Source organism: Carettochelys insculpta, chromosome 24 (genome assembly GCF_033958435.1).
Source record: "Carettochelys insculpta isolate YL-2023 chromosome 24, ASM3395843v1, whole genome shotgun sequence".
Taxonomy (NCBI): domain Eukaryota; kingdom Metazoa; phylum Chordata; order Testudines; family Carettochelyidae; genus Carettochelys; species Carettochelys insculpta.
Genome location: NC_134160.1, coordinates 4,898,951 through 4,911,934, shown reverse-complemented (window position 1 = coordinate 4,911,934; position 12,984 = coordinate 4,898,951). Strand labels below are relative to the sequence as shown.

Genomic DNA, 12,984 nt, shown 5'->3' with positions numbered 1-12,984 from the left:
GAGTCCCATGGGCACCTTACAGACTAACACACTTATTTGGGCACAAGCATGTGGGGTAGAAAAACTTTGTCAGATGCATGGAAACGAGGCTAATTCAGTCAGATTGTGTTAAATTTGCAATGAATTGTGGCTCTGCTGTTCTTCTTTGCAGTCTGGTTTTGCAAATTTAACACATACAAATTAGGCTGCAGAAGGACTTAGAATGGTTATCTCATTACAAAGGCAGCTTTCCTTCGCTCCTGATATTCACGCCTCCCCATCAACTGTTGGAAGTGAATCTTAACCACTCTGACTGAATTGGGTTTATTAACACCGGTCCTATACTTGATATGCTAAGAGGAGTAGCTGTGTTAGTCTGTAGTTTCACAAATAACAAGCCATCCTACCATACCTTAAAGACTAACTAATTTAATTACTAGTAATGAGCTTTCATGGGTAAGATCCACTTCCTCAGATTTGGACTGCAGTACAGGTTGAACCTCTGTAATCCAGAACTCCCTCACTCAGCAGCATCCATAATCTGGCAAGATTTCAGGTAGCCAGATGACTACCTATTATAGGTGCAGCCAAGATTCCAGTGGTCCCACGAAGTTTGTCTCCAGCCACCAGTCCTGGCTCTCAGTGTTCTGTGCTGTTATTTAACTGCAATTTACCCCTAAATGTCTTCTCAGAGCCCAGTAAGCAGTGGCAGTGTTGGTAATGTGCTTGACACCTGTACATGTACGTATTTCCCTGCTGCTGTGATTTCCACTCCATGCATCTGACAAAGTGGTTTTTGCCCACGCAAACTTATGCCCAAATAAATTTGTTCATCTATAAGGTGTTACAGGACTCCTCAGTGCTTTTGCAGATGACAAACATGGCAGGCTGGGTTAAAGAGGTGGACAAGAAAACACGTGAAGGTAGCTAGATCTGGGAGCGCCTTTAATGGCCAAGCACCAAGCTCTCCTTTCTCCCACTCACCGCACAAGTGGACGAGTGCTATACCGCCGTGCACACGGTGCTGACAGTGAACTCTGTCTCGTTCGCCATGATGTCCGTGGGCTGCAAGTTTCGGTCATACATTGGGTTTTCGAACGTTGCTCGGACATTGGTGTTTTCATGGCCGGCATAACCATTGAACGGAACTTTTGGTCTTCTCCTGCAAGGTGCCAGAAAGAGAATCCAAAGAGATCACAGTTAGTCCCGTGCAGTATCTAGCTTGGGACCTTTTAACCCAGCTCAGATGATGAGCCAAAATGATACCGAGAGGTCTAAAAGAGGAGCCTGGGAATGTCCATGAAGTAGGATCTGCTGGACACTGAAAACTGTGGCCTTAAGGGAGACTCTGATTTTATGGCTCATTACAATAATTTTTAACACTCTCCACTGCCAGCCAGTGTTCCCTGTAAAGCTGTGCAATGGTGCAGCCACTCAGGAGAAATTGAGATTATACTCAGCTGATTAGTGATTGCCCATGGCTAGGTTTTTCATTTGCACTAGTGGTGCACATTCAAACATGCCTCAGTGCACATAATTTTATTCTGCGCATGGATGAAAAAGATTAAAGGGAACATTGCTGCCAGCTAAACCTCCATTATCCTATGACTGTAAGGCTGCGTCTACACTAGCTCTCAGCTTCGAAGGGCGCATGGTAAGTAGGGTGTTGGGAGATTATTAACGAAGTGCTGCAGTGCATATGCAGCACTTCATTAAGCGAATTCTCCCCCGCGGCAACGTTGAAGTGGCAAACTTAGAAGTGCCGGCTTGCGTGTAGCTGCGGCTAACCCAAAGGTACTTCAAAATTTTGAGGAGTAAAGGGACTTCGAAGTAGCCTGGGCACTTGGAAGTACCAGTGGGTTAGCGGTGGCTACACACAAGCCGGCACTTTGAAGTTTGCCACTTCAAGGTTGTCGGGGGGGGAGAATTAGCTTAATGAAATGCTGCATATGCAGTGCAGTGCTTCATTAATAATCTCCCGGCACCCTGCTTACCATGCTCCCTTCGAAGCTGGGAGCTAGCGTCGACACAGCCTAAGGCAACATCTACACTGTCGACGGAAGTTGCTGTCAGAAGAGATTTTCCAACAAAATGTCTGTTGACCGATCATGTCCATGTGCAAAAGCAGATCACGCTGTCAATCTGCTCTGTCAAAAAGAGAGTGGCCAGACTGCCCAGATGCTCTCTTGACAGAATGGCCAACTGGAGGCACAGCAAACAGCTGCCTGGGGACCCAGAAGCCCTGTCTGTCAACACAGCGCCCCCCGGAGCATCTATACAGCTTTTGTGTTGACAAAGGCATTATTCCTCATTGTGGAGAGGCAGAACGCTGTCGGCAGAAGTGCCAAGTCTGGTCGAAAGACTCAACAAAATGCCTTTTGTGTGTAGATGCTCCATAGGTTTTGTTGACACAATGCTAGTTTTGTGGACAACACCCTCTGCCTACTTCATATTAAGTGGTGTCCTATAACATGTGCAAACCCCTTACCAACAATCTGTCTCATCTTATATATGGCTTGGATACTACTTACCCTAGATCTGCAGAAGAGCTCACTGAAATGCAGAAGCTGGTTCCTTCCAATAAAAGTTGATTCAGCACAAGATATCACCTCTCGTGCCCTGTCTCACTGAAGAATCTAGTGAACTCACTACACTCAGAGAGGACCAGCTGTACCCAAATGGCCTGCAGGTATCTACAGGAGCTTCCTTCATTGTCAGAATCTAACTTTATCGGCGGTGCCCTGAAGGTATTAAGCAGGAGTTGGGGGTAACATGTTTAGCTGGTTAAAATCAGTGTAGCTCCTCTGACTTGTAGGGTGCTATGCTGATTTAAACCAGCTGAGGATTTGGCCCAGAATCGTTAGCAGCACAGGTGTGTAAAAGAGGTCTTGCTAACGGAGCTAGGTTTTTCAGACACACCCAATTGCCTACTGTAAGGCAAAACAAAACTCAGCTCCCCTGCATCCCACCACATTTTTGGCTTTGTTCCTTTCAAGACACAGGGCTTTGAGGAAATGGTACAGAATCCAAGACAAAAACCAGCAGAAGGTGAAATCTGTTTGCAGGAGGTTGAGCCTGTTTTTTAGTGGCCAATCCTAAAAGACGGAGCTTTCCCCATCCTCTGCTGGAGTTGTGGGTAATTCAAGTACTCCTAACCAGGCATTTTGGGTGGGGTGGCATTTGGAGAAGAGCCCAAGGCCAGGTTCTCCAGCCCCCAGCACCCACAATTTTCCCAGGTTGTGTCTCGGTTCAAAGGAGTAAGCTGCCTGTGCACCTGAACAGGAGTCACAGAATCGCCGAATCTCAGAACACGAGAACTGGAAGGGACCTCGAGAGGTCATCGAGTCATCCATGTGTGGAGAGCAGCACTAGCATTACTAAGATGTACATTTCTGCCATTTGCATCAGCCTGCTAGCTGTGATCCTTGGCTCACTAGCGTATGAATTGAGGGTGACAACATTCAAAAGCACCAAAGACAGTAGCACCAATCTCACAGGGATTCTCTGAGATCAGCACTTCTGAACCCCTCACGTACTTTTGACAATCTCACCCTTAGCCTTCCTGTCATTGCAATGCGCACGTTTCCAGTGGCATCACTACAGAGAGATGTGCCAACCCAGAGCAGCCCACCGGCAGCCCTATCCTGTGTCTGACCTGCTCCAGTGAAGTCTCAGGTTTCAAAGCGGTAAAGCACAAATCTCAAGGCAAAAAAAAAAAAAAAAAATATCTTTGCAACACCTGCAGGATCCATCTTAAACGGTGAAGCATGAGATTTACTTGCCTTACCTACCCTGGGATTGCTGCAAATCTTGTTAGCAGTTGCTAAATTACCCAGCCCTTTGCAAAAATGCTGCTACAGGATTTCCTCACTTCCCAGCCACATCAGAAAGCAAAACTATCAAGAGCTCTTTTAAGATAAGCTTGCAGATATTAATATTCCCCTCAGCAGTGAGCTCCAGTTGATCCCATTTTTGCCATGTGTTGCTCCTTGCAGCCCACTGATGACTGTTTTTTTTTTTTAAATGGCTTCGCTCTTGCAACCTACCTGTGTTTGTAGAGATAAAGCACAAACCCTGCAATAATCAGGGCTACGAAAGGCACGAGAATGGCAGCTGCCACAGAGCTGCTGTTTGATGCAAAATGATGCCCTATTGATTCAGGATCGTTTTCAATCATGCTGATGTCTGAAAGACAACGGAAGTAAATACATTAAAACCAGAGCTGCTGGGAAATGGGGTTTGCTTGAGTCAGGCTAGGACAAAGTTTGAGCCATGCTTCAGTGAAAAGATAATTTAAAATCTTGTATTCATAGGCAGGACATACTTGCAGCTACAGCACAACACGTAAGATAGCCTAGTTTGTGGTCTCAACATGGATTTCACAGTTTCAAAAATCCCATGGCAAAGATTTTATTGAAGTAAAACTTCTGATGCTCTAGCGTCAGTGCCTAAAGGTACAGCCTTTCAAAGGCACCAACAGCAGGCATGAATTGAATGGCGAGACAATGCGGGCAGTTGCCTTGGGACCTGGCAGTGGTGCAAAGGCTGACTGCCTTTGGCCCCACTCCTTCCACCCTTGGCCTGGCCTGGCCACCCCTACCACTTTGCCCCAGAGCCTGTGGTAGCTGTCAGCTCCACTGCAGGCATCCAATAGCCAGCAGAGGCAATAAGCATGAGCGGTACCATTTTTCCTTTTTCAAAAGGCATGTAGGCATTTAGGAATCTCAATTTCATTGATTATTCAGATTCGTAAATGAATATGGGGGAAGGAGATTGAATCCTGCCCTCTTCTGAGCAGGCTAAATGGAGTCAAAAAGCTGTACAGGTTTAACCACTCTAATCCAGCAGCCTCGGGACCTAACCAGTGCCAGGCGAGAGAATTTACTGAGCTATGGAAGGTCAATATTGTCTAGCATGTTACCAACACTTGCACCGCTTACTGGGTTCTTAGAAGACATTTAAGGGTAAATGACAGCTAAATAACAGCACAGGACACTGAGAGCCAGGACTGGTGCTGGAAACAAACTTTATGGGGCAGTGGGTAACTCGGCCACACCCCTGATGAGTGGTCATCTAGCTAACTAAAGTCATGCTGGATTACGGATGCTGCCAGTCGAGAGAGTTCTGGATAGAGAGGTTCAACCTGTACAACCATAAATAAAAGTGCCCTGATTGGAACAACCACTGCAATCAACAGGTGCGGCAAGTACTCAGGATAAAATTTTCAAAGTACATAAGTGATTCAGGAACCACTGCAAGTCACTGTTACTAAGGCCCCTAACCCGTCATTTATTACAATTTTATCCTTTATTCTCAGTGTTTTTGGAAACCCAGACCACTTTTCTAGCTCCTTAAATATGGGTTTAGGTAACTAATTTTGGACAAGAAAATTTGAAAGCACTGGCCTGCAGTTTTAGTCTCAAACAGCATCTGCTACAAGCTGGTGCAAAGAAATTATATGCACCAAACTGCAAGTGATGGTTGCCTTTTGTCAAACGGGTGTGCTGTGTCATTGAGCACGTTAAACAAGTGATGAGTTCCCCCCCAGAGGTAGCTGCATTTCAGTGGTCGTAGGAGTGGTTCTTGTGTATATATTAAATATGTGCCCAAACTTCACAGTTCAGATTGAACCAGTGTCCTTCGAGTCATAGAACTGAAAGGAACCTTGAGAGGCATCAGATCCAGTCCCCTGCACACATACCAGGACAAGCACCATAAACCCTGATGGCTGTTTGTCTAATCTGCTCTTAAAAATCTCCAGTGACAGAGATTTCAAAATCTCTCTAGGTAACTTATTCCAGTGCTTAATTAGCTTGTGTGAATTTGTTCATATCAGTATTTTTAAGGGCCCATCTCCAATGTATAGCATGAGCCATAGGCACATAGTGGGATCCAGCTTACATCATCTGCACATTGAAATAAGAATAAAAATAAAATTTACCGAGTCTCTGAAGGCCAAACTGCCCAAACCCTTTGCCGCGTACAAAGCCCTGGTACACAAAAGTGCCGCTTGACAACTCAGATGAGACCTGCAATTGTGGGAGCCCAAATAAATCACATTTACAATGGAGCAACAAACATTCATCCTATTTTACCACAGCTGTCACACAACGCTTGGGATAAGGCCATAAATACATTCACAGCACAAGACTCACACACAGGTAAGGTAGCTAAATATTGGAGAGTAATATTAGTGATAGTCTAGGTTAAGATGAGAAGCACAGCCAAGTATAAATGACACTCTTGCCTACGGAATATATATTCTTCCTGAGGGCGAAATTCATCCCAGTGCCTCACAGGGAGTACACATCAGAGATGGAATTTCAATATGAGCCTAATTTTGAACCTGAAGTGGTGTATAGGGCTCATGTGGGCCCTTTGCACAGGGTTGAATTCTAATCTTAGCCACTTCAGCAGATAACTTCACTGACAAAACCCATGGTTTGTACCTTTCGATCCTGCAGAGCCAACCCAGCTTTGGGTGAATGAGCGGAGTCTATTCTGCTTTGGCTAGGATCAACAGAATTGCCAGCTAATGTGTTAGGCTGCAGAATGTTTATCAGAGGTAAGTAGAGGCAGAAAGGACCCACAGTGTTTCTCTAACATCAGATGGAGCCTGTAGAAATGGCAGCTAGCAATCAAATCCCGTGAGGTGTAAGATTTGCTAATTGACCAAGGCAGTTATTCAGAGAAGGAAAGCTTGCCAATGATTTTCTTGCTAGTCTTGCTTTCAACACTTGTATCCTGAACTAGAAACCCTGCAGCCAAATACTGCACTTGAAATAGCAGGGTTATTTTGAGTGCGGTCTTTAATTCCTGTCATATGAGGGGTAGCAGGAAGTTCCAAATAAGTACTTATTTTGAACAGTGGTACAGTGTAGCTGGCACTGGGTTTGAAATGGGTTCCCTTAAAATAACTTACACAATGTGCACAATGCAAATTGAGTAAGTTATTTTGAGATAGGGCTACATTACAGCCTAGCCGAAGCGTATGTCTACACAAGCAAAGTTGTTTTGGAATAAAGGCTGTTATTCTGAAATAACTTTGTAAGCATCTATACAACGCAACCGCTGTTTCAAAATAATTTCCAGATAGCAGATGGCTTATTTTGAGATTGGTAAATCTCATTCTAAGAGGAATAGTGTCTACTCCAAAACAGATATTTCGGAATAGGGGCTGTGTAGCCAGGGAATTGGGGCTATTTTGAAAGAAGCTATTTCAGAACAGCTTAGTCTAAAATAATTCTGCACTGCTTCCAGGGGCTCTAATCCAAAATAGGCTCTATTGCATGTAGACACACTACTTCAGAATAAGCTTTGCTTATTCCAAGTCTTCTCTGTAGTGTAGATACACTATTCTGGAATAATAATTCTGGAATAAGATATTCTGGAACAACTTTGCCATATAGATATACCCTCATTTCCCAGGATACTGGCATCCGGTGAGATTTAACACAGTGATGTGCAACCACGGGGGTGTCCTGAAGCCGTGCAAAGTGCTAGTTTGTCAGGCGATTGTAGTTGAAGGTGCAGAGTGGCACTAAACCACACAGTCAAGTCTGATGGAGGAAAAAATCCTGATATAAAACAGGACCAAAGTTTCCAAACTCTCATCATGGACCATTTGCTGCAGGACATGAAGTTGAGTACTTGTGAATTACCCTTTCAGCTCAGGCGGCAGAGGATAACAACCAGCTAACGGGGTGGAAAAAGTACCTAAAAGTTACTTGAGTAAAAATACAGCTGCTTTTGGGGAGGAATGGGTGGTGTGTGTGTGTGCACATGCGTGTGATGTACTTAAGTGCAAATCACCCCCAAAACTACTCAAGTAAAAGTATACATGCATGCACGCACACCTCCATCTTGATTCTACTCAAGTATCCAGAAGTAAAAGCACCTGAACTTTTACTTAAGTAACTTTTGGGGTACCTTTCCCACCTCTGCCTACTACTGTCACCAGCTACACGAATTACTCTTTCAGCTCAAGTAGCAGAGGTCTGTGCTGTGGTTCTCGAGGTCAGACTTTGCTGATAACCCACAAAGGGCTGTTATGCTAACAGACACTGCCACGCAAGAGAGATGTGTACTGAGAGTACACATTTGCAGGTGCTGATATACTTACATGCCCATCTAAAGCCCATTTATCATTCTTGAACTTGTTAACAAAGATCTCCACTGGTCCTGTTATTTGATAAACCTGGAGCAGTAGATACATCTCTTCTCTCTTGTAAATGCCTAGACAAGAACACGGGGTTTTTAGCAATTAGACATTCTTTGTCTACCAAACCTGTCAGGTGCCCTGTTTTGATGTGGGGTCACAACCAGCAAAACAAGTGGTCTAACATGAGGACAACCCTTGGATTTATAAAAGTAGCTTTAGAGAATTTTCTGCCTGAGCCAGAGACAGGGGCACCCTAATTGCTTCTTCCCAAAGCAAGAAACAACTCCTGCACCATATAAAAGTGTCACTGCAGAGCGGTAAAACCAAAACAAAAAACCACCCGAAGACCTCCAAAGGATAATAAACCATCTGGAGGACTAGCAGAACCTAGCCTGTCAGTATTTAAGCTTTACAATCAGTTCATTATAAGAAGCAGGGAACAGAGTATAATGAGGCAGGCAGTGTTTATGCCTTTTATACTTCATTTGTATTAACTAATTGTGAATCTGCCACTGCAGTGGGGAAGGAACCACGCATGTGCTCAGGACGGGCTTTCAGAAGGAATCACTGCAAACACAAGTTTGTATCAACTATACATTTGAGAAAGTTTGTGTCTGTCCGTCCATCTGTCTGTCTCTGATTGTTCAAGAACTCCTCTTAAACAGTAAGAGCTAGGACCACTAAATTTAGCATACAGCTTCCTCTTAACATACCTTAAAGCAAGGTCAGGGTTGGGTTTGTCCAGGACAATGGGATGTGCCTGGAATGTGACTGTTTCTTGTACCACAGCAAGGGAGGGCTCTGCCAGCTGGAACAGTTAAACTCTATAATGACCACAGGGGGCAGCAAAGGGCCAGAGATGGGGACCAGGACATCTACAACCCCGGTGGGGCAAGGGTGAAAAAGGGACAGATATCTACTATATACTTCAGAGAGTTTGTCTGTGTGTTTGTGTGTGTCTGTCTCTCATTCAGGGGACATGCACCCCTCCCTTGTCCGAGCCCACCGCAGCTGTAGTAACCATGGACAGGTGCATCTCATGTGGCCCCAAACTGCTGTGTTGAAAGAGCTCTGGGGTTGTCCTCCCTCCCTGGGGCAGCCTGCAGACTGAACCCCCATCCCCACCCCAGAGCAATGATATAAATGAAGAAAAACAAAAATCATTTGAGTTAAGGACCCGAGTCACACCAGGACAATCTTCTAGTCTTATTTGTGCAACCAACTCTAGGTGCACCAATACCTTGGTTTCAATCGCTTTAACACTTCGGAGAATGGAGGTTTCCAAGACCAGTGGTTCTGTCAAAGATCCAGCAGGCAATCAATATTATTCCCAAAACAGAATAACACGGCTTCAGTTTGTGACTCCAAAGGCCACCTTCTCCCTGCAAAAGCCTAACTGCCCCTGCCACGGTGAGCACAGATCCACAGAAGCTGCCACGCAAGGTCTCCTTACCTGCCACCAGCAGCTCCACGCCACTGTGGTCTATCAAAGTAGCATTAACTTTACTGGTGGTGGGATTGAAGCTAGTCACAGAGAGCATGGCGGGCTGCTTCTTTCCCATGTACTCATAAGAGCCTTTCCACAGGGAGTTCTTTGCAAACACGTCAGCGGGAACTGGAAATGGTAAGAGAAAGGGGGTTTTGAGGAGAGCGGAAGGAATGCAGAACTATCCCACAGTACTGCTGGATGATTGATAATATTGTGAACATCCCTTGAGGAGAAAAGGTAAACAACAGGTAGATCAGTGGAATGATGCAATCTCAGCTGGGTTAACACTGTATTTTTAAAAAAAAAAATCTAATACGAATAGAAAATTGTCATGGAATTGTCATGGAAACACCAAGATCTTGCTAAACACATGAGAAACACAAAGTATGATGGTCTAGAAACTAAAAGGAAGCTGATCAGGCTGGTTTTCTTGTTTAAATCGGGGAAAAGGCAGAAAGAAAATAGGACAAAATATAAAAAATTTTACTAATATTTGCATTGCACAGAGGTCCCAGCTGAGTTTGAGGTCTCCTCATGAGATGGGCGACATATACACATGCAGATTGAACCTCTCTCGTCCAGCACCCTTGGGACCTGACTGGTGCCAAACGAGAGACTTTGCCAGACAATGGGAAGTCAATATTGTCTTGCACTTTACCAGCACTTCCACTGCTGACTGGGCTCTTAGAAGACATTTTGGGATACATTTCAGCTAAACAGAAGCACCGAACACTGAGAGTCTGGTCTGGTGTCTGTGAACAAACTTTATGGGACCATGAGAAACTTGGCCACACCCATGATAAGTGGACATCTGACCAACTAAATTCATGATAGATTATGGGTATTGCTGGATGAGGGAGTTCTGAATTAGTGAGTTTCAACCTGTAGTAGGAGACAGGCCCAGATTATCAAAACGTACATACCTGGTGCTGTGCTCAGCACTGCAAAGCCTAAGTGATTTATGAACCTACATCTCATTTTCCTTTATCTCATCGACTGTCACAAAGATTTGGCTCCTTAGTACGAAATATCCATTGAAAATTAGAGCGAGTCTCCTAGATTAGTTAGCTGTTGCAATGCTTTGCACAATAACACGGAAGTGCCTTTAAAAATCTGGACAACAGTGAAATTACCCCAAGAAATTACAAGTGAAAGACAGATAAAATGCAGGAGCAAGGAAATGTTATTATGCCCCTTTTATAGATTGGGAACAGGGGGACAGAGCAGTTTAAGTGACTTTGGTCCCACACACAGACTAACACATTTAATTCCTAGGGAGCCTAACTTGTGTGCAGAAAGAGTAAATGGGATCGATGAATGAGGCCGCTGCAAATTCCCCAGTTCTCAAAAACTTATGTTGTTTAATTTGTCCTTTTGCGCTCTGTCTGCTACCCACTCCATGATGAGGGAGTTTTGAGAAGTGGCAACAAGAAAATTAAAAGAAAAATCAAGCGAGAAAACTCCCAAATCCCAGTCCATTCTATTACACTCAGCAGTACAAAGGAAAAAAAGGATAAAAAAGGAGGAGAGACCCCGGGGGAAATACACAAACTCTGACATTTTGTAATTTCCAGTTTTGATCAAACACTGGAAACTGAAAAAATAATCCCACCCCAGAACCCCACAAACCACACAGCTTTTCAGGTAAGTTTTTCTTATGGGGGAAACCCCCACAATTTTTCATTACACACAGTTTTCGAATGAAAAATTCTGACCGGCTCTAGTCTAAGGGGTCATACAGGGCTGAGATTTTCAAAGCAGCCAAAGAAAAATTCTGTAGGAGTCAGGTGCCTAACTCCCTTGGGCTGTAATTCTCCCAGATGTCTGAGCGTGGTGCTACTACCAAACCCAGTGATAGGGGACTCTGGTTGTTCCCACTAGCCCACTAGTTTAAAGAACTGCAGGGCACAATCCAAGAGCTATTTGTTAGCCTTCTGATTGACTTAATAGCAGGAAAAGGAAGGGGAGACACAGATTGCTCCCTGCCATCCCCTATTTCCGCATTTCCATGTTAAGACTAAATATCAATGCTCCTGACAGAATAAATAACTGTGCTATACAGTACCTGACACTTTAGCAAGTGGTGGGTCCCTGGCAGTGCCAACTGGTCTTCCACTAGGTCGTATATCAGCTGAAAAGAATGGGTGAAACCGCAGCAAATTAATATTACGGGCACTGAAGTATGGTTTAATCATTTCCCTTGTGGCAATGCATGATGGATGCGTGGGAGTTGCTTCACACTCACTTCCCAAAGCTCAGATACTTATTACAGCTGTGAAAGGAGTAGGAGGAGGAGATAAACTTTGAGCTAACATTTCTCATGCTCGCAGGGTGCCGGCTCAGCTCCGTAATTGGTGCCCCAAATGACCTAGCCCTGGGGTCTGGTATTCCCCTCCTATCCATCTGCTTCGCTATTTCCTTTGAGGCTTTCACTAGGGTTCTTCCAATCCATAAGCCACTGCATGTAGAACAGAGAATCTCCATGAGCTGCAAGCACTGGGGTCTATGATCCCGATTCACCTGGCTGGCACTGAAGCCTCTGACTGCATTTTCCTTGACTTCATCAGAAAGTGAAATGGGTATATATGTTCACGTGAGACCTGCAGTCATACAACAACAAAACTATCACCAGCTCCTCTCATCTGTATCCTGGATCATGTAAGGTAGCAAAATTCTCCGGGATCACAACTCCTCATCCCTGGGAGGGTCTTCCAGACACAGCCCAAGCCAATTGATCCCTTCCCTCCCTGCAGGCTCAGGGCTCTTACCAAGGCAAATGGGTGGTTTCCCGGTCCAGCTGCCATCTGCTTTGCAGGTTCTGTGTTCAGATCCTCCGGTAAGATAGTACCCGCTCTGGCAGGAGTAGATCAAGGTGTAACCCAGGGAAGGCAAATCCAGGGCACCGACATTAGCATGGGAAGGGGTCTCCGGCTGTCTGCAGTGGTGAGCTGGAACAACAGGAAGGGTGGAGCTGAGAAAACCTGTCTGGATAGCGACACAAGGGGTGAAATCCCTACTCCATGGAAGTTAGTAGGAACTTGGCTATTGACTTCATTGTGGAAAGGATTTAACCCAGGGAAGTTTTGTCCTGCTTAAAGCTTTCTGGAGCCACACAAGGAATTCAACAAGCCAAAGACACCTGCCTCTAGAGTTGGATGCAGAGCATTATTTTCAGCAGGTCCCCTGACTCTGCTGCAACCTGCGTGTTCCCAAACGCATCTGCAAACAGTGTCAATGAATGGAATGCTCAGACACGCACATTTATGGCCAGAAAAAGCATCTCTGTGGGGTTCAAACTTCAATCTTGCTTCCTGCACGATCGGTTTATAAATCAACCAAGGAGCTTCATGGTTAG

At 44.9% G+C, this 12,984-nt stretch overlaps 1 protein-coding gene across 1 annotated transcript in view; it reads right to left on the bottom strand.

Moving 5' to 3' along the window:
• Positions 1–981: 981 nt before the first annotated feature.
• Positions 982–12,984, bottom strand: part of CSMD2 (CUB and Sushi multiple domains 2) — a 575,415-nt gene continuing 563,412 nt past the window's right edge. The window contains exons 64-70 of the mRNA XM_074976068.1: positions 12,398–12,577; positions 11,695–11,760; positions 9,594–9,755; positions 8,102–8,214; positions 5,921–6,008; positions 4,026–4,164; positions 982–1,141 (exon numbers count right to left, since the gene is read on the bottom strand). Coding sequence (XP_074832169.1) covers positions 982–1,141; positions 4,026–4,164; positions 5,921–6,008; positions 8,102–8,214; positions 9,594–9,755; positions 11,695–11,760; positions 12,398–12,577 — 908 coding nt within the window. The remainder of the gene's footprint in view (positions 1,142–4,025; positions 4,165–5,920; positions 6,009–8,101; positions 8,215–9,593; positions 9,756–11,694; positions 11,761–12,397; positions 12,578–12,984) is intronic.